The sequence below is a fragment of the Geotrypetes seraphini genome, chromosome 1, assembly GCF_902459505.1.
Source record: "Geotrypetes seraphini chromosome 1, aGeoSer1.1, whole genome shotgun sequence".
NCBI lineage: Eukaryota > Metazoa > Chordata > Amphibia > Gymnophiona > Dermophiidae > Geotrypetes > Geotrypetes seraphini.
This window is the reverse complement of record NC_047084.1, coordinates 432,448,152-432,469,249: the sequence shown is the minus strand read 5'-3', so window position 1 is coordinate 432,469,249 and position 21,098 is coordinate 432,448,152. Positions and strand designations below refer to the sequence as shown.

At 45.1% G+C, this 21,098-nt stretch overlaps 1 protein-coding gene across 1 annotated transcript in view; it reads right to left on the bottom strand.

Moving 5' to 3' along the window:
• TEK (TEK receptor tyrosine kinase) overlaps nt 1-21,098 on the bottom strand; it is a 239,531-nt gene that overhangs the window by 26,274 nt on the left and 192,159 nt on the right. Inside the window, exons 18-20 of the mRNA XM_033919424.1 lie at nt 12,234-12,347; nt 7,898-7,968; nt 25-65 (exon numbers count right to left, since the gene is read on the bottom strand). Of these exons, the coding sequence (XP_033775315.1) occupies nt 25-65; nt 7,898-7,968; nt 12,234-12,347 (226 nt within the window). The remainder of the gene's footprint in view (nt 1-24; nt 66-7,897; nt 7,969-12,233; nt 12,348-21,098) is intronic.

The window sequence follows — 21,098 nt, the reverse complement described above, 5'->3', positions numbered from 1 at the left end:
CAAGCAAGAAAAAAAAATACTCACCTAAACTCACAACTTCCCATAATAATATCCCATATGACCATCTGTAAATAACATGGTAAAAGTCAGTAATTTCTGTTATAATTCACAATAAAAACTAGCAAAGTAATTAAATATGTGCACCAGGTACTCAATGTGTTTCTATGCAGGCAATTTTATTTATTTATTGCACATTTGCAATACTGCTAAAAATGCGAACATAAGAATTGCCACTGCTGGGTCAGACCAGTGGTCCATCGTGCCCAGCAGTCCGCTCCCGCGGTGGCCCTTAGGTCAAAGATCAGTGCCCTAACTGAGTCTAGCCTTACTTGCGTACGTACGTTCTGGTTCAGCAGGAACTTGTCTAACTTTGTCTTGAATCCCTGGAGGGTGTTTTCCCCTATAACAGCCTCCAGAAGAACATTCCAGTTTTCTACCACTCTCTGGGTGAAGAAGAACTTCCTTATGTTTGTACGGAATCTATCCCCTTTTAACTTTAGAGAGTGGCCTCTCGTTCTCTCTACCTTGGAGAGGGTGAACAATCTGTCTTTATCTACTAAGTCTATTCCCTTCATTTTCTTGAATGTTTCGATCATGCTTCTCTCAGTCTCCTCTTTTCAAGGAAGAAAAGGCCCAGTTTCTATAATCTCTCACTGTATGGCAACTCCTCCAGCTCCTTAACCATTTTATTCGCTCTTTCGAGTAGTACTGTGACCTTCTTCATGTACGGCAACCAGTGCTGGACGCAGTATTCCAGGTAGGGGCGTACCATGGCCCGATACAGCGGCATGATAACCTTCTCCGATCTGTTCATGATCCCCTTCTTAATCACTTCTAGCATTCTGTTTGCCCTTTTCGCCGCCGCTGCGCATTGCGCAGATGGCTTCATCGACTTGTCGACCAGTACTCCTTTTCTGGGGGGGTCTCTCCAAGTACTGCACCGGACATCCTGTATTCGTGTAAAAAATTTTTGTTACCGACATGCATCACTTTACACTTATCCACGTTAAACCTCATTTGCCATGTCATGGCCCATTTCTCGAGAATGTTTATGTCACGTTGCAGGTCCTCACAATCCTTCTGTGTCTTCACTACTCTGAATAACTTCGTATTGTCTGCATATTTAATCACCTCACTCGTCGTACCAATTTCCAGGTCGTTTATAAATATGTTGAAGAGCACAGGTCCAAGCACCGAACCCTGCGGCACTCCACTCGTGACGCTTTTCAAGTCCGAGTATTGTCCATTTACCCCCACTCTCTGTTTCCTATCTGCCAACCAGTTTTTAATCCATGTGAGTATTTCACCCTCGATTCCATGGCTCGCAATTTTTCAAAGTAGTCGTTCATGCGGGACCTTGTCGAACGCCTTCTGAAAATTCAGATATACAATGTCGACCGGGTCACCCTTGTCTATCTGCCTGTTAACTCCCTCAAAGAAGTGCAGCAAGTTCGTCAAGCAAGATCTTCCCTTGCTGAAGCCGTGCTGGCTGGTCCTCATCAGATTGTGTCCGTCAAGATAGTCAGAGATGCGGTCCTTTATCAGCACTAAGTGGTTATTCTGTGTTATTCAATAATGAAACTTCTAATAATTTTTCCTTAACATACGGTGTTCCACAAGGTTCCATATTATCTCCACTTTTATTTAATATCTTTCTTGCACCACTCCTTACTCTTTGTCAGTCCATCGGCTTTAATGTCTTTGCTTATGCCAATGACATTCAATTGTTACATCCCATTGATACTAATAATCCCTTGGACATTTCAACAATAACCATGAAACTAGAAAAAATATCAGATTGGTTAAATATCAATCGTCTGGCATTGAATATAAATAAATCAAATACAATGCTCTTTCCCTGGAAAGATAATTTAAGTCTTAATTTCCCAATCACTATCAAGGGCTTTCCGTTACAAGAAGTTATAAAAATAAAAATCTTAGGAATTATATTTGATAATAAACTCACTTTTCATGACCATATCAGCAGTGTTGTCAAATTATCTTTTTTTAGGCTCAGACAAATTTGCTCTATTTCTCAATTTCTTTGTGAAAAGTCTCTTAAAATTCTTATCCATTCTTTCGTTTTATCTAAGATAGACTATTGTAACTCTTTATATAATGGTATTGCTCAAAAGGAACTTAAACGCCTTCAGATTATTCAAAACACATCTATAAAATTGATTACCAAAGCAAGGAAATTCGACCATGTGACACCTCTTCTTAGGGAAGCCCACTGGCTCCCAGTCACACATCGTGTAACTTATAAAATATGCCTACTTACATATAAAACTCTTCTTTTCAAAACCCCAGCATTTATTCATAAATATTTGATTCCATATACCACTAATCGAATATTAAGATCTACAGAACAACATCTTCTATCGGTTCCCTCTCTTAAATTCATAAACACTAGACGACAAGCTATCTTTTCTGTTTCAGCCCCCAAAACCTGGAATTCTCTCCCTATCTATTTAAGGGAAGAAACAAACATAGAAAAATTCAAAGGTAAGCTGAAGAGTTTTCTCTTTAAAGATGCCTTTTCTAGTTAATCATTTCTACACTAATTAATAATAATTATTTTACTTCTAATCTTTCACCGAAACATTTAGCCTTTTCCCTCTCCTTATGTACTTTCCCTACTTGTTTTTCTATCTTTAAAACATATTGTAACTTTTACCCATGCTTTTCCTCATGTGTTTCTTATTTTTTTTTTTGCTTTTTGTTTTGTCAATAGTATGTTCAGTTCTATTCAGTGTATTATTCCCCTTTTATTGTAATTTTAGTAATATGTAAATCGCTTAGAATGTGGATTAAGCGATTAATCAAATTTTTAATAAACTTGAAACTTGAAACTAAGGAAAGGAATGACATTTATTTGGACAATAAAGAGAAGTTGAAAGTGGATATATGAAATGGATATATGAAAAGAAATAACAACAGATAAAGAAAGGTATTGGAAAAACGGACATGAGGGGTAAAAGGGGTTCTGCAATAATAACCAACTATAATATGAACCTTTCATTCTCAGATTCAAAAGGCTTGTGAAACATCCAGGTCTTTACAGCCGACTCAAAGTCTTTGAGAGAGGACAGAGGACAGATCGAGAGAGGTAAATTATTCCATGTCAAAGAGGCAGAGAAATAGAAAGCTTTCTGTCTGGTGACTTCCAATTGTGCCTGTTTAGGTCCCGAGAGCACCAACTGATGTTCATTCAAGGACCACAGTAAGCAGGCAGAGTATTAAGGAATAGTCAAGGCTGACAGGTAATCTGGAGTCTTGAAACACAAGGCTTTGAAGATCAAAAGTAAAAATCTGTATGTGATTCTCTGCTTAGCTAGGAGCCAATGATGAGATTTTAGCAGAGATGTAACTTTGTCATACTGGCTCGTCTTACATAGATGCCGAATGGCCATGTTCTGGGGTTTCTGTAGTTTTTTTTTATTATGGAGATTGGCGGACCTGTGTAGATGATATTGCAGTAAATGATCCTTGAGACAAAAAGAGACAAAATCAGTGAATGAAAAGTATTTTGATTGAAGAGGTGCCTTATTTACCTTGGTTAGTGAAATATTAAGAAACTTGATTTTACTAAATTTGAAACATGTAGAATGAAAGCTGAGAATCTAGAATTATCCTAAATAGTGGAAATTATCAACGGGTGTAATTCTGTTATCAAAGAAAAAGATAGTCTGCTGGTTTGGGGAGGGTGCCCGTGAGCCAGCAGGCAACTGTTTTATCCTTATTTAAGACCAGTCTGTTTTGGAATAACCATTTGGCGACAGAATCAAAACATTTTGAAGGAGGGTCAGAGAGGGGGCAAAAGGATTAGTTGGAAAAATTAGAAGGAGATCATCTGCACAGAAATAAGCAAATATTCCTTTTGATTGGATCAACACAGCCAGTGGGCTTAGAAAGAGACTGAACAGTGAGAGAGGATGGAGCCCTGAGGTACTCCGCAGTCTGTCATATATTTGAGAAACAGAGTGGGGAGTGTGGACCTGAAAAGCTCTCTGGGATTAAAAAAAAAAAAAAAGACTGTAATCACCATAGAAGAGAGTGTTTCACTAGGTCAAAAGTGGCACCTAGATCATCAAGAGTTACAGCCAGAATGATATGTTTGACAAAGTAAGAGTGGACTTTATTCATGAGGGCAACTGACTGTCTCTGAGCTATGTTGGGTCCTGAATCCCAACTATCTGGGGTGAAGGATGTCAGTTGGGTGTAAATCACTTTCTTTAAAATTCTGGATATAAGTTAGATATGGGATGGTAATTAGCTTTTAACGAGGGATCCAGAGTCGATTTTTTAAGATAGAGCGATCAGTTGCTAGTTTCCAAAGGGCAGGAAATTTGACCGTTGAAAGGCTTAGACCAGGGGTGCCCACACTTTTTGGGCTTGCGAGCTACTTTTAAAATGACCAAGTCAAAATGATCTACCAACAATAAAATTTAAAAAAAAACACAACGCACACTGTACGCATAGAAAATGTTAATTATCATTCCTATCCAGGGTTTTTCAAAGAGGTCAAAGCAGATGACTCTATGCACTGTCACCTCAGTAACAACCATACAAAAATAGACAAATATACCCCCTCCCTTTTTACTAAACCATGATAGCAGTTTTTTAGAGCGCAGGGAGCTGCGCTGAATGCCCAGCGCTGCTCTCGACGCTCATAGGCTCCCTGTGCTAAAAAACTATTGCGGTTTAGTAAAAGGGGACTTTAGTGTAAAATATAGACAGCAGATATAAATTCAGACACATTTTGATCACTAAATTTAAAATAAAATCATTTTTCCTACCTTGTCTGGTGATTTCATGAGTCTCTGGTTGCACTTTCTTCTTCTGACTGTGCATCCAATCTTTCTTCTCTTCTTTTAGCCTGTATGCTTCCTCTCCTCCAGACCTCATTCCTTCCCCCAACTTTTCCTTCCTCTTCCCTGCCCTTTCTTTCTCTCTGCCTCCCTTGCTTTTTTTTCTGTTTCTCTTCTTTCCTTCTGTCTCCCTGCCTGCCCTTTTTATTTCTTTCTCCCTGCCCTCCCCCAAGCCACTGCCATCGGGGACCAGGACCCAAACCGCCACCAATAACAGGCCCGAAAGCCGCCGCCGCCCCAAGCTGTCCCTGCTTCGGCCGACCAGCATTCCTCTCCCCGATGTCAATTCTGCCGTTGGGGAGAGGAAGGCTGATTGGGCCAAGATCACGATCGACCTATTGGGGGAAATGCTGCCGGGTCCTGCCTTCGAGGAAACAGAAAGTAGGCAGGACCCGGCAGCAAGAAGAGCAAATGCTTCACTAACCTGTCTCCCGCCTTAGCCCATAGCGAACGCTTGCTTCAGGGCTCTCAACATGTGCGTGCCGGCTTCCCTTCACCCCCCCCCCCCCCCGGACATAACTTCTGGTTTCTGAGGGAAGAGAATGGAAGCCGTCACGCACACGTTAGAGCCACAGACCATAAGTTCGCTACGGGCTGAAATCTCCAAGCCGGGTTTTTTTTGGTTTTTTTTTAATGTTCAGCAGCGGCGGCAGCAGCAGATGATAGCTGGGCGAACCGCCCAGCTAAAAGGCCCTAGAGAGAACACTGGAGAGGAAGGCTGATTGGCCCGGTAGATCAGGATGGCAACACAAGTCTATCATGGAGCCCGGGATGGGCTCCGCGATCGACTCGCGTTGCCTTCCTGAGCTACTGGTCAATCGCGATCGACGTGTTGGGCACCCCTGGCTTTGACTGATACCAAAATCTGCAATAGAGTAGACACCTCTGCCGATGTAGATAACATGAGGAAGGACCTAATAAAGCTTGAGGAATGGTCTGAAATTTGGCAGCTAAGATTTAATTCCAAGAAATGCAAGGTCATGCATTCGGGCTGCAAAAACCTGATGGAACGGTATGGTTTAGGAGGTGAAGAACTTTTGTGCACAAAAGAGGAGTGGAACTTGGGTGTGATAGTATGTAATAATCTTAAGGTGGACACACAGGTTGAAAAGGTGACAATAAAAGCTAGAAGGATGTTTGGGTGCATAGGGAGAGGAATGGCCAATAGGAAAAAGGAGGTATTGGTGCCCCTGTATAAGATTCCAGTAAGACCTCATTTAGAATATTGTGTACAACTCTGAAGATTGCACTTTCAAAAAGATATAAACAGGATGAAGTCAGTCCAGAGAAAGACTACTAAAATGGTTGGTGGTCTACATCATACGATGTATGGGGACAGAATTTAAGATCTGAATATGTATACTTTGGAGGAAAGGTGGGAGAGGGAAGATATAAGAGACGTTTAGATACCTATGTTGCATAAATATGCATCAGGCGAGTCTCTTTCAATTGAAAGGAAACTCCAGAGTGAGAAGGCATACTATACTATACAAGTCTTATATCCTACAATTTCTCAACAAGGATTCAATGCAGCTAACAAAAGACTTTGTACAGCATTTAACAGGAGGAATTGTGAATGAGGTAAGAGAGATCAGTAGAGACAGATATACTGGTTAGAGTCATCATATCCTATGTGGGGAAGAGATATGTCTTAAGTCTGTTCCGGAAGCGGAAGTAAGAGGAGATCTGTCATAGAGGCATTGGGAGTTTATTCCAAATGTACAGAGCTTGGAATATGAAGGTGGACTCGAACATTTTTTTTCTGGTGGATTTGTTGAGGAGATGGGAAGGAGATCTTGAACCATTGTGTTGGTCTTGCAGTGAAGAAGGAGTTTTCGCAATATATAGCTTTGTGGATCGTGCATGCCATCTTGAACTGTATTCATTTCTTAATCAGTAGCCAGGGTAGTTCTTTTAGATGTGGGGTGGCCTTGTCCATTGTGCTGGCTCGGAGTATCAGTCTGGCTGCTGTAGTTTGGAGTGTCTGTAATATTTTGAGTTCCTTTTATGCGATGCCAGTGTATAGAGAATTACAGTAATCCAGGTATGGTAGGCGATAGGCTCAGGAGTAATCTAAGGAAATACCCTTTTAAAGAAAGGGTAGTATTCATTTAGTATTTTATTTATTTATTTTAATATTTATATACCACTTATAGCCTATGTGGTTTACATTCGAGTGCTCAAGCACTTTTCTCTATCAGGAATAGTCTCCCAGTAGAGGTGCTGGAGACAAAGGCTGTATCTGAATTCAAGAAAGCATGTGGGATCTCTCAGGGAGAGAAGGAGATAGTGGATACTGCGGATGAGCAGACTGGATGGGTCATTTGGCCTTTATCTGCTGTCATGCTTTTATGTTTCTAAACTCCACCCCTGCATATGCTTGTGAACCAAATATGAATGCATTTAGGTGCATAGGTGATCACATATGTGCAAAAATTGCAGGATGCACTTTAAATAGTTGCAGTTGAGTAGTTGACAAGACTTTTCACATGTGAGCCACCTAGATAACTAGTTCTGTAGGTGGGGTAGAAACTCTCAATAAACCGGAAACTTGATTGGTGCTACAGAGCTGGCATAAGTATGTGTGCCCAAGTTCTTGAAATACGCATGCAACTTACAGTATTATACTGCATAAATTATATGCAGAACTTTGTGCCCAGTCTACACTCTATCCAGATTCTGCCCACATGTACGTATGCCTACCTGCAGACTATGTTCTATCAGAGATATGCTGTATAGAACAGCATTTTGGCACATGTCATGCACATAATATGCTTATATGCTGGTATTCTTAACATTTACAAATATATCTGCCACATAAGGCAGAGGAGGAGACAGTAGATCATGTGGATGGCAGACTGGATAGGCCATTTCACCTTTATCTACCATCATATTTCTATAAATGTTAGCACCTACTTTACAGAATTACCTCCTAAGTGCTTAGGATAGATTTAAATATATTCCGTGTCATGTCATAATTTGCAGTACTGTCATTGCACTAAAACATTTTTAAGAGAGTTACTTACACATCACTGTTTGTTGTATATACACTGTAATTTAGAGACTCGATTGCCATCCATCGCACTGGAAGCCTTCCCTGTTGAAAACAACAATTACCTATGACATTGTTTGCTCTGAATATCTACATGAACAGGTTGAACAGTGGCAAGGCTTACAGGTGAGGCACATCTATTCCCCAAAATTTTGGGGAAGTTTGAGAAATGGGGAGAGGGACTCATCCAGTTGAATGTGACACCCCCAAGGTCAGACAGACCCCCAAGAGGGTCCCCAAAGCTCATTCCGGCCCCACAACAGGGACAAGAAGGCCATTAAGCAAATCCAACAGGCCCCACACTACACCAAGGAAATATTTCACAGGCTTACTACCTCTACCTGCTGGAGACTGAGAACAGACTGATTGTAGATGGGACTGCACAGACCACTTATACTGCAGCCAAAAGTCAATGTCTCAGTCCACCTGCTGGCAGAGGAGCATAAATCCATCCATTTCTGTGCCGGTCTGGAGGGTCGCTAAAGAAATTATACTTTAAACATTCAAGGCCTTGGGAGTTCTTGGCAACCTACTAATTGGTAGGGTACCAATCAAGAATCTCTCCGAATTGCAAGTGACTGGCCATTTTATTGGGTTTATGACATCACTTAAGGAAATAATTAAACATATGTAGTTGTTACATCTGCCAATTGAATTACAATTGTTTCATTAAGATCCAATGATAAATTGCATACTATAGCAATGTTCTTTTGGTTATTTTTGATCACATGATTTCTTTCCAATCTTATTTCATTAGTAATTTTCCCTAGCAACAATAATGACTTAGTTATCACATGCTATTCAGCTTTGCCCCTGTCAGCATTAGAGAGGGTGTTCTATTTCAGTGCATTGCTCAACTTGTAACAACATGTCCATTTAGGGCACAATGACCTTAGGCACTTCCTATATTCTGTTAATGGAACGGGATGTAACTGGGTCAAACATCTAACCAAGCAATATTCTTTTTACTGTAACTCTGAAGCATTTCTATATCCTTCAACTTAATCTTTTATTTCTATATCTATATACTGGTGTCTTTTCAGATTTCCCAGGCAAGGGGTGTCTCATACATACTGGGTTATGGGCTCCCCTTACATCCTGTTTAATACTATTATTCAAATAACAAAACAAGAAAGCAATAATTCCACAACCAAAATATCACATACTCAACAAAAGTGGAATGAAACTAGGTTTAAATTTATCAATTCTATTCAATTCAATTGCACTGATAGATCACTTATGGAAGAAGGCAAAACCTCAGACCATATTGGTACGTCTCATAACAGCCAATGGCTATTTGACAAATGCGATGTTTCAATCATTGGTCCGCCTCCGTCCCTTTGATATCAATTATAGCACTAAGTGAATTATTGCATTTATATCAAAGGGACGGAGGCGGACCAATGATTGAAACCGTAAACATTGCATTTGTCAAATAGCCATTGGCTGTTATGAGACGTACCAATATGATCTGAGGTTTTGCCTTCTTCCATAAGTGATCTATCAGTGCAATTGAATTGAATAGAATTGATAAATTTAAACCTAGTTTCATTCCACTTTTGTTGAATATTTAATACCATTATTTAACAGAATACCAATAAAAATCGGCAATTAATATAGAAAGAGCAAAAAACCTCACTATATAAGTCAAAATGAGGGGAGTACAAAAATATGAAAAAAAAAATGAAATCCATCAACAATGAACTGAAAAAGAGAGACCTCAGTACTGGGGAACTGCAATGAATCAAATCCCTAGCAGTATACCCCCGGGCAGACACCTCATGTTTAACTTGAAGACTGTAACCTAAATGAGTTCACCCCGTACATTACAATATCTCCTCTACAGTACACAAATACTAAATAAATGAACAATAATTGCACTTACTGACCTAAAAGAACATTTACTCTAAAGCCCCTCATATCTCTCCTCACTCATCTCCCCCTATGCTTCCTCCCATGAACTCTATTCATTAGGTAAGTCCCTTCTATCTGTATCCTTCTCTTCCACTGCCAACTCCAGACTGTCCCTTCTATTTTGCTGCACTGGATGCCTAGAACAGACTACCTGAGTCATTATGTCAGACTATCCCCCTCTTTTACGAAACTGCGATAGCAGTTTCTAGCATAGAGAGCCGCGCTAAAAAATGCTACCGCAGTTTAATAGAAGAGGGCCTATGTCTCTAGCAGTACAGCCAAACCTCGGTTTGCGAGTAATGTGGTTTGCGAACGTTTTGCAAGATGCAAAGACGTTTTGCAACCTTAACTTGCAAAACGAGTGTTGACTCGCTAAACGAGCTCTCAGCTATGGTGGCCCAGGGGTGGGTACCTGCCTGTGGGTGCTGCAGCCCTTTCAGCGTGGTGGCTTCCTTCCCTCAGGGTCCCCGTGCGGCTGCCCTTCCGCTTTGGCTGATGCCTCTGCCGTCTACCAGCGCCTCCCGGCTTCTGATTCAAGCTGGCCGCCATCCTGCAGAAGCATGCACAGGACCTCTCAACTCCTGAGTCAAGCCGGCCGCCACTCCAACAACACGCGCACCACATACAAGCACGCATGATGTCCTGCGTGCTTGTACGTGGTGCACGTGTTGTCAGGGCGGCGGCCAGCTTGGCTCAGGAGTTGAGAGGTCCTGCGCATGCTTCTGGAAGATGGCGACCGGCTTGAATCAGAAGCCGGGAGGCGCTGGTGGACGGCAGAGGCATCGGCCGAAGCGGGAGGGCAGCCGCATGGGGACCCCGAGGGAAGGAAGCCACCACGCTGAAAGGTGCTGCAGCACCCACATGCAGGTACCCACCCCTGGGCCATCATAGTACACCTTGGTTGTAGAACGAATCTTCTGAGTTTGCATTACGGCCTATGGGGAACTTTGCTTTGATATACGAGTGCTTTGGCTTACGAGCATGCTTCTGGAACGAATTATGCTCGTAAATCAAGGTACCACTGTATTCAAATCCAAGCAAAAATCCCACTTTTTCAAGGTTGTTTTCAATTCCTAACTCCCACTCACTGTAAGACACCTATATCCATCCCATCATTCTCTCTGCAAGACTCTCCCCAACCCCTATGTGTCCTGTCTGTCTGTCCAAATTAGATTGTAAACTCTTCTAAACAGGGACCATCTATTACATGTTAAGTGTACATCACTGTGTACACCTTTCAGCATTATAGAAATGATAAATAGTCGTAGTAATAGTCATTCCAAGCATGAAACTTGCAAGTGGAATACAAAAGCACTCGCCCAATACTATCTGAATGTGTTTATAATTAAGTAATATCTAGTTTAAAATTAGGATAATATGAGATCACACAGATGACTGTATGTAAGTGAGGGGAGATTAGTTGAGAAACATTTGCATACAATTGTTTTCAAAATACAAACTGGTGTATATTCTATAATGTGTTTATTATTGTAATAGTAATCCACCTTGAAGCTTGAATTAAGTTAAAGGTGGAAAATCACAACAAATGAATGGAATATTGATTTATACTTATGCATATGCTGCAAACTAGAGAATGGCACGGGGACATATTTTTCTCCCATCCCAGCGGGAACTAATTTTCCCATTCCGGCAAGTTCTTTTCCTATCCCTGCCCCATTCCTGCAAGTTCTGTTCTCATCTGCACAAGCCTCAAACACTTTAAAATCTTAAGTGTTCGAGGCTTGTGCGGTTAAGGCAAAGCTTACGGGAATGGAGCAGGGACAGCGACAAAACGTGCGGGAACGGGACGGGAAAATTGAGTTTCTGCGGGGACGGGGAAAAATTTGTCCCCGTGTCATTTTTTACTGCAAACCCATGGGGCTCCTTTTACTAAGCTGCGTTAGGGCTTTAACGCGCAGAATAGCGCGCACTACAATGCCGCGCATGCTAGAAGCTAACACCAGCATTGAGCTGGCGTTAGTTCTAGCTACGTAGCGCAGGATTAGCGCATGCTAATCTGCTGCGTACGCTAAAATGCTAGCGCACCTTAGTAAAAGAAGCCCATAGTATTTCAGAATTTGAAAAGTACTTGAATGTATATCACTCAGTTCATTCAGGCTGTTGTATTTCTTTTCATATTGCTATCTGTGGAAACTGTACTGCTTCTATGCAAAATGTCTCCTCACCTCCACCATAACTTGGCTACAGTACTGAATGTTGAGTAACCCTAGTTCTTCCAACAATAGCTTATTTAGCTATCAGCCACATTCCATTATTTCTTTACAGCTAATCTTTAGCTCTTCTTCAACCAATCTCTTCATCATTCAAATGAAAATGTGCAGTACAGGCCAGTTTTAAGTGACAAGCAAACATCGTTTACATATTCCAGTTCTTACCATTGTCTTTTTTACATAAACTTCTTGGCCTCTTGTTAATCCAAAGTCTGCAATTTTTGCCACATAGTTTTCTCCCACCAAAATGTTTCTAGCGGCTAAATCCCTGTGGATAAACTAAGACAAAACAAAATTTCTTAGTTTTTCATGATTGTAGTGCATGTTAAAGAGGTTTAAGTATCAATGCAGAATGAATAAACAAACAGAATTAAACAGTTAACACTTAAGATTTTCAAGTCAAGGCAAATACACAGTGGTGTACCTAGCATATGTGACACCCAGGGCCCATGATTTTTTGACACCCCCCCATCTATATGAAAAATATGATTTTTAGTAACAATCCACATATCGCACAACAAGAGTGTACCTAGGAAAAGGCAGCATCTTAAACACTGCAGTGAACACCAACACATACATTGTAAAACTAAACAAGCCAGATCCTGCACAGTCAATTGATCCTGCAGTCAATGCCAACTGAAAACTATGTTCTTTTCATACACACAGAACAGAGATACACCCTCGCCCAATATGGAATAATCACAAACTAAAAATAGAAATATGTAGACAAAAGTTAAACTGAACCGCCAAGAAACCAGACTTTGCATACAATGCAACACCACACCACAAAAACAGTAACACATGTCTTCTAATACTGTGCAAAATATAAAGCCAGTAGATGTAAATTTGAAAAAACTGATACATAACAATCACCACTTTACAAATTAACAAATAAAAATAAATCAAATAATGAGAAATAAGAAAATACCATTTTATTGGACTAATCTCCGTAAGCTCAGTCCCCATCCACACAAGCTTTGAATTGTTTTATATTGAACTTATTATATTAAAGTATAAAAAGAAACAATATTCTGTACAATTGTCAATTTATAAATCAGCGTCTTCTCCCCACTCTCTCTTCCCCATTTCCCTTCAGCGTCCTCAGCCCACTCTCTTTCTACTTTCCTTCAGCACACGCACATAAAAACAAGCAAGTAATTTTATATCATTTTCATTCTATTCATTCACAGAAATTAAAGTCTAAATAATGCCAGTCACATAACAAAACATGATTTTACAAAAATAATTCCCTGCAGTCAAGCCTGCAAGGATTACTAGATGTCTTTCAGCAGCTCCCTACCCTCCCTCCCCCTTACCTTTGTGGCCAAGTCAAAATGATCTATCAACAATAAAATTTTTAAAGCACACTGTACGCAGAGAAAATGTTAATTATCATTTATATTCCGCAGGTTTTCAAAGAGGTCAAGGCAGATGATTTTATGCAATGTCACCTCAGTAAACAACTATACAAAAAATAGACAAATATATTGCCTCCCTTTTTACTAAACCGTGATAGTGGGAGCTGCGCTGAATGCCCCACGCTGCTCTCGACGCTCATAGGCTCCCTGCGCTAAAAACTGCTATTGTGGTTTAATAAAAGGGGGCCAAGTGCAAAATATAGACAGCATATATAAATTCTCAAAACGGACACAATTTGATCACTAAATTGAAAATAAAAATCATTTTTTCTACCTTTGTTTGGTAATTCATCAGTCTCTGGTTGCACTTTATTCTTCTGACTGTGCATCCAATATTTTTTCCCTTCTTTCAGCCTCCTGTATGCTTCCTCTCCTCCAGACCTCATTCCCTCCCCCAATGTTTTCTTTGTTTCATCCTGCCCCCTTTTTTCTTTCTCTCTCTATGCCCCCTTTCTTTCTGTATGTCTGTCTTTATCTCTCTCTGTGTCCCATTTCTTTCTTTCTTTCTTTCATCCTGCCCCCTTCTTTCTTTCTCTCTTCATGCCCCCTTTCTTTCTCTAGGTCTGTCTTTCTCTCTCTCCATGCCCCATTTCTTTCTTTCACCCTGCCCCCTTTTTTCTTTCTCTCTCCATGCCCACTTTTTTTCTCTATGTCTGTCTTTCTCTCTCTCCGTGCCCCATTTCTTTCTTTTTTTCACCCTGCCCCCTTCTTTCTTTCTCTCTCCATGCCCACTTTCTTTTTCTATGTCTGTCTTTCTCTCTCTCCGTGCCCCATTTTCTTTCTTTCTCCCTGCCCTCCCCCATGCTACCGCCATTAGGAAACATGCTGCTGTCACCACCGCCGGGGAAAGGCTGCCACTGCAGCTGTCGGGAACAGGCCGGCGCCGAGTTCTCCCTCCCTGCTTTTCTTCCCCGTGGTGCCGACCAACTCTCGCCGCCCGACGTCAATTCTAACATCGGAGAGGATGTTCTGGGCTAGCCAGGCAGTGATTGGCTAGCCCAGAACGGCCTCTCCGATGTCAGAATTGACATTGGGTTGCGAGAGTTGGTCGGCCCTGTGGGGAAGAAAAGCAGGGAGAACTCGGCGCCAGCTTGTTCCCGATGGCGAAGTGGTGGCCTATTCCCCGGCGGCAGCCTATTCCCCGGTGGGTGGCCAGTTGTACACCCCCTAGGATGTGCACCCGGGACGGACCTCCCCCCCTGCCCCCCCCCCCTTGGTATGCTACTGCAAATACATTTTACAGACTGGTATAAGGACGCTTAAAACTTTTATTTTCTTTCACACTGTAAGACGTCCACCCAATGTCCTTAATGTTATAATGTTTTATTATTATGACGTTATATAGAATGGTGATTTTATGCTGTTTTTCATTAAAATTGTAAGCAATGAAATGAAATGTTTATTTTTTTTTATTCGGATTTTTTAAAAAATCTTTTAATCTTTTTTAAAATTTCTCTTCTGTCACAGACAGTGAGTGGGATTTGATTTCGAACCAGCAACGTCAGAGTAGAAGGCTGTAGGTCTAACCAGTGTGCCACAGAGTGAGCTAGTGAGCTACATAGCAATTGTAAAACTAGGTCTTATAGGCATTGTAAAGCAGGTCTACTTTTGAGTGTGACTTGGGCAGTAGACAGACGTCAGTTAAGTGGACAGGACTTAGCGGGCTTTGGACGTCTCTAATGCGTTCTGCTAAATAGGTTTATGGGGGCTTTTATTTTTGCTTTATTAAGCTCAAAATACATTTAACAATACACCACATAAACAGGACACATGAATACAGATATATTGCATGCAAAATCTTCTATTTTTGTGGGTAAACAGCAATGGTATTTGCTAATTATAGGAAAAGATCCATTAACAAGCACAGCTCATGAAAAAGATATCTTTATATTGCTTACTTAAAAAACTTTTCTTTTTCTGAGTAGAGTGCTGCAATGTGCAAAGTCTTGAAAGAGCTGCATTATGATTGGGTATAAGTCCAGTAGGTTTTGGGTATACCTGGGACTTTTTATGTGAAATTCACTTCAGTGTCTGATAGGGTGTCCCACTGCCTCAGCACGGATGAATGCAGCAGGCTGATGATATCACAGAGCATGAAATGCATCACAACTCCAGAATACCTGTTGCTAAGCAACTGGAGAGACCCTACATTTACCTTCTCACCTGCAGCCTAGGGCCAACTAGGAGAACCTTCTGGAGAGAAGCAAAATATAACTCACTTCTTGACAACCCTGGGGATTGGAAATAAACAGCATCCTCCCATTGCACAAGTTCTGGGGAATAATGTGAAGTTAGGGGTGACCCCACAATGTGTGACTGTTACAACTGCTGCTGAAGTATATATCCAAGCTCTGTTATTTTTTTTTTTAATTTATTTATTCAATTTTTCTATACCGTTCTCCCAGGGGAGTTCAGAACGGTTTACATTAATTTATTCAGGTACTCAAGCATTTTTCCCTGTCTGTCCCGGCAGGCTCACAATCTACCTAATGTACCTGGGGCAATGGGGGGATTAAGTGACTTGCCCAGGGTCACAAGGAGCAGCGTGGGTTTGAACCCACAACCCCAGGGTGCTGAAGCTGTAGCTTTAACCACTGCGCGACCAACATACAGTGAAAGGGGAAGAATTACTTCCTAGACAAGAGGATGGAAGCACAGTGGCCAGGGCTGGTAGAGAAGCATAGGATGGGAAACAGGCAAGATCTGGAAGAGACACGCAGATCAGGCTTTGGAGGGGAAATGAACAACAGGAACATCTTGGAGGCTAACAAAAGTATCAGGACAATGAGCAAATTTAAGTTGGGCTCTGCTCTTTGTAGCTGGTAAGGAGAAATTAGGTTCTTACCTGCTAATTTACTTTCTTTTAGCTTCTCCAGACCAGTAGAGGTTAACTTTACGAATGGGTATATATCTAATCATGACCAGCAGGTGGAGACTGAAAACAAAACTTTGGGACAGTATATCCTAGCCCCTCCTCTCTATTTCCCTCAGTCTGCCGAATAGCCAAGCAGAACCAAGAACTGGAAAACAACAGAGAGAAAAAACAATACTCCGAAAGGAGTAACAAATAACATACCCAAAATGCTGTTGGAAAATGCAGAGGAGAAATTCCCGAAGGAAGAATGTCCCCACAGCTCGCCAGCTAAGCCAGCCGAGCCACAGCCGCTGTTCTTCAATTCTCCCCGGCCCTAGAAAAATACTAGAACCCGCAGCAAAAACCAAAAACTGCCCGCACAACGGCCCCAACAACAACAACAACAGACAGGGTGGGGACCTCTACTGGTCTGGAGAAGCTAAAAGAAAGTAAATTAGCAGGTAAGAACCTAATTTCTCCTTCTTTAGCACTCTCCAGACCAGTAGAGGTTAACTTTACGAATGGGACGTACCAAAGCAGTCCCTCTCACGGGCGGGACCCCCGAAGGGCCGATACCAGAACACGCTCACCGAACACCGCGTCCCGACGCGCCTGAACATCTACCCGATAATGCCGACAAATGAATGCAAGGAGGACCAAACCGCAGCCTTACAAATATCCACCGGAGGCACGAGCGACGACTCAGCCCAAGAAGCCGCCTGACCCCTAGTGGAATGAGCCTTGAGAAACTCCGGAACCGGCTTCTGACTCAGAAGATAAGCGGAAGCAATCGTCTCCTTGATCCAGCGCGCAATAGTAGCCTTAGAAGCGCCAGCCCCCCGACGAGGACCCGCCAGAAGCACAAAGAGATGATCGGAGCTCCGAAAATCCCGGGTCCGCTGCACATAAGCATGGAGGACCCGACCGACATCCAACTTGCGCAGCTGCCGTTGCTCAGAAGAACCCTCCCGACTACCCAAGACCGGGAGGACCACCGATTGATTGACATGAAAAGGAGAAACTACCTTCGGCAGAAAGGAAGGAACAGGCCGCAAAACAACCGCTCCTTCGAAAACTCCAGGAAGGGCAGCCCTACAAGAGAAAGCCTGTAGCTCAGACACCCGTCCTAGCGGAAGTAATGGCCACCAAAAAGACCGACTTCAGCGTAAGGTCCTTCAACGAACAGCCATCCAACGGCTCGAAAGGAGGGCGCACTAGAACAGAGAGAACCAGATTGAGATCCCAAGAGGGAATCGAGGGCCTTATGGGAGGCCTGATCAACTTGGCCGCCCTAAGAAAGCGAATCACATCAGGAATGGCTGACAAACGCTGACCTGTCACCAGCCCCCGAAAAGCCGACAGGGCCGCCAGATGAACCCGGAGAGAAGACCAGGCCAGGCCCCTATCCAGGCCATCCTGCAAAAACTCTAGAATGTTAGGCAGAGAAGCGCGAAAAGAGACCACTCCCCGCGCTCGGCACCATTCCTCAAAAAGACGCCAAACCCGTACATAAGCCCGAGAGGTAGAAAGCCTCCGGGACCCCAAAAGTGTAGAGATCACCTTGTCGGAATATCCCTTCTTACTCAGGCGGCCCCTTTCAAGAGCCAAGCCGTAAGACAAAAGGGAGACGGGTCGAACATGGGAATGGGACCCTGCGTCAGAAGATCGCACCCGAGAGGCAGAGGAAGAGGATCCGCCACCAGATGCCTCACCAGATCCGCATACCACGGACGACGAGGCCAATCCGGAGCCACCAAAACCACCAGCCCCGGATGGCGAACAATGCGAAACAGTACTCTGCCCACTAATGGCCAAGGAGGGAACACATACAACAGCCCCTCCGTTGGCCACGGTTGGACCAGAGCATCCAGACCCTCGGCCAGACTGTCCCTGCGACGACTGAAGAAGCGGGGTACTTTGGCGTTGCCACTTGTAGCCATCAGATCCATCAGGGGCTGCCCCCAAGCACGCACTATCAACTGAAACGCCTCGGCGCCGAGACACCACTCTCCCGGATCCAAGAAGTGACGACTGAGGAAGTCCGCCTGAACGTTTTCTACCCCGGCAATGTGAGAGGCCGAGAGGTCCAGAAGATGCGACTCCGCCCAAACCATGAGCCGAGCCGCTTCCTGCACCACCAGAGTGCTCTTGGTGCCCCCCTGACGATTGACATAAGCCACCGCCGTGGCATTGTCCGACAGGACTCTGACCGACTTGCCCAACAAAAGGAGTGGAAAGCCAACAGCGCCAGCCGGACCGCCCTGGTCTCCAACACGTTGATCGACCAGGAGGCCTCCTCCGTGGACCAGGTTCCCTGAGCTGAGTGACCCAGGCACTGGGCCCCCCAACCCAGGAGACTCGCATCCGTAAGGAGCACCGTCCACCGCGGAAGATCCAGACCCACCCCCTGAACTAGGTGAGGGGTCCGGAGCCACCAACGCAGACTGCAGCGCGCCAAGCCTCGCAGGGGAACCGGAACATCCATCCCGTGCCTCTGGGGAGACCACCTCCGGAGCAGAGCATACTGGAGAGGACGCATGTGGGCCCGCGCCCACCTCACCACGTCCAGGGACGCCGCCATCGACCCCAGGACCTGGAGGAAATCTCGCGCCCGAGGACACCGGGACGCCAAAAGCAGGCGAATCTGAGATTGCAATTTGCTCACCCGGGCCTCTGGGAGGAAGACCTTCCCCAAGGAGGTGTCGAACAGCACCCCGAGGTACTCCAGACGCTGAGCCGGAACCAACCGACTCTTGGAAAGGTTGACCACCCAGCCCAGCGACCGGAGAAACTCCACCACCCGAGCCGTAACCCGGGAGCTTTCCTGCAACGACTTGGCCCGAATTAACCAGTCGTCCAGGTAGGGGTGTACCAGGATGCCCTCCGACCGCAAGGCTGCCGCGACGACCACCATCACCTTGGTGAACGTCCGGGGAGCCGTGGCCAGCCCAAAAGGAAGCGCACAGAACTGATAGTGCCGACCCAAGATCGCAAAGCGCAGGAAACGCTGATGAGAGGCCCGAATGGGAACATGCAAGTAGGCCTCCGTCAGATCGAGAGAAGTGAGAAACTCCCCCGGCTGAACCGCCAGAATGACCGACCGCAGCGTTTCCATACGGAAAGAGGGAACCTTGAGAGCCCTGTTGACCCCTTTCAAATCGAGGATGGGCCGAAAAGTCCCCTCCTTCTTGGGCACCACAAAGTAAATGGAGTACCTGCCCGTGCCCCACTCCGGGGGGGGCACTGGAACAACTGCCCTGAGATCTAGCAAGCGCTGAAGGGTCTGGCGAAACGCCAGCGTCTTCCCAGGAGTCTGACATGGAGAAGCGAGGAAAAAATCCGGCAGAGAGCGGGCGAACTCCAGGGCATAACCGTCCCGCACCACCTCCAGGACCCACTGATCGGACGTGATCTCGGCCCATTTGGGGAAAAAAGTCGCGCAGCCGGGCCCCCACCGGAACCAAGGGGGGCGCCGGCAAGGCGTCATTGTGCAGGACGGGAAGCGGGGGAACCGGCGGAGGGATTCCCTGCCCCCCGACGGGCCCCCCGAAAGGGCTGCATGCGCTGGAAGAACCGACCCCGGGAAAACCCCGGAGACTGGAAAGAAGCAGCCCCACGACCAGGGCGATACTTGCGAAATTCCCGCAAACGCCCCCGGGCCGCACCACCCCGAGACGCCGGGCGGGCACGGTCCTCCGGCAGACGGGGAACTTTCGAGTCCGACAGAGTCTGAATCAACTTATCCAAGTCCTCTCCAAATAAAAACGACCCCCGAAAGGGAAATTTAGTAAGCTTAGCTTTGGACGCAGCATCCGCCGCCCAAGCGCGCAGCCACAACACACGCCTTGCGGCCACGCCAAAAGCCATAGACTTAGCCGAGATCCGCACCAAGTCATACAGAGCATCAGAGAGGAATGAGGCAGCCATCTCAATCTTCGCCACCTCCTGATCCACCAGAGACCAGTCATCAGACTCTCGATCCAAGACCCGCTCCGCCCACCGAAACACGGCGCGAGCGACCAGTCCCCCACAAATAGCCGCCTGGACCCCAAAGGCAGAGACTTGAAAATTTTGCTTAAGGATGTTCTCCAATTTGCGCTCCTCAGAGTCCCGCAAGGCAGAACCGCCCTCAACAGGCACGGTATGCCGCTTGGAAATAGCCGAGACCACCGCATCCACGACTGGCGAAGCTAACGTAGCCCGATCCCCTTCAGGAATGGGATACAGGCGAGCCATGCTGCGCGCCAGCCGAAACGGCGTCTCCGGCGTTTTCCACTGCTCAAGAATAATATCCCGAATATCCTGATGCATAGGAAAAGAGCGGGAAACGGAACGGATCCCTCGTAACAGAGGGTCCCCCACACGCGGAGTCTCCGGCGGCGCGTCCTCAAAACGCAAAACCGAAGAAACCTGTTGAATAAGGTCAGGCAGCTCATCTCTCTGAAAAAGGCGCACCACGGACGCCTCGTCACTGGAGAACGGGAAACCCGACAACCCGCCGCCAGCTTCCGTCCCCTCCAGAGGGTCCTGGAATTCCTCAGAAGGGTCCAGGTCCTCCTCCAGACCGACACGTTCCTCCGACCACAAATCCTCGTCCCACGACACCCGCGGACGCTTGGACAAGAGAGGCGGCGGAGGGGACGTCACGTCAGACGAGAGAGGCAAAGCCGCAGGGAGCGCGGAGGAAACCCCACCCCCCGAAACCCCCTGGGCGCAACCGGGACCCCCAGCCGCCTGAAAATAGGCTTTGCATAAAGA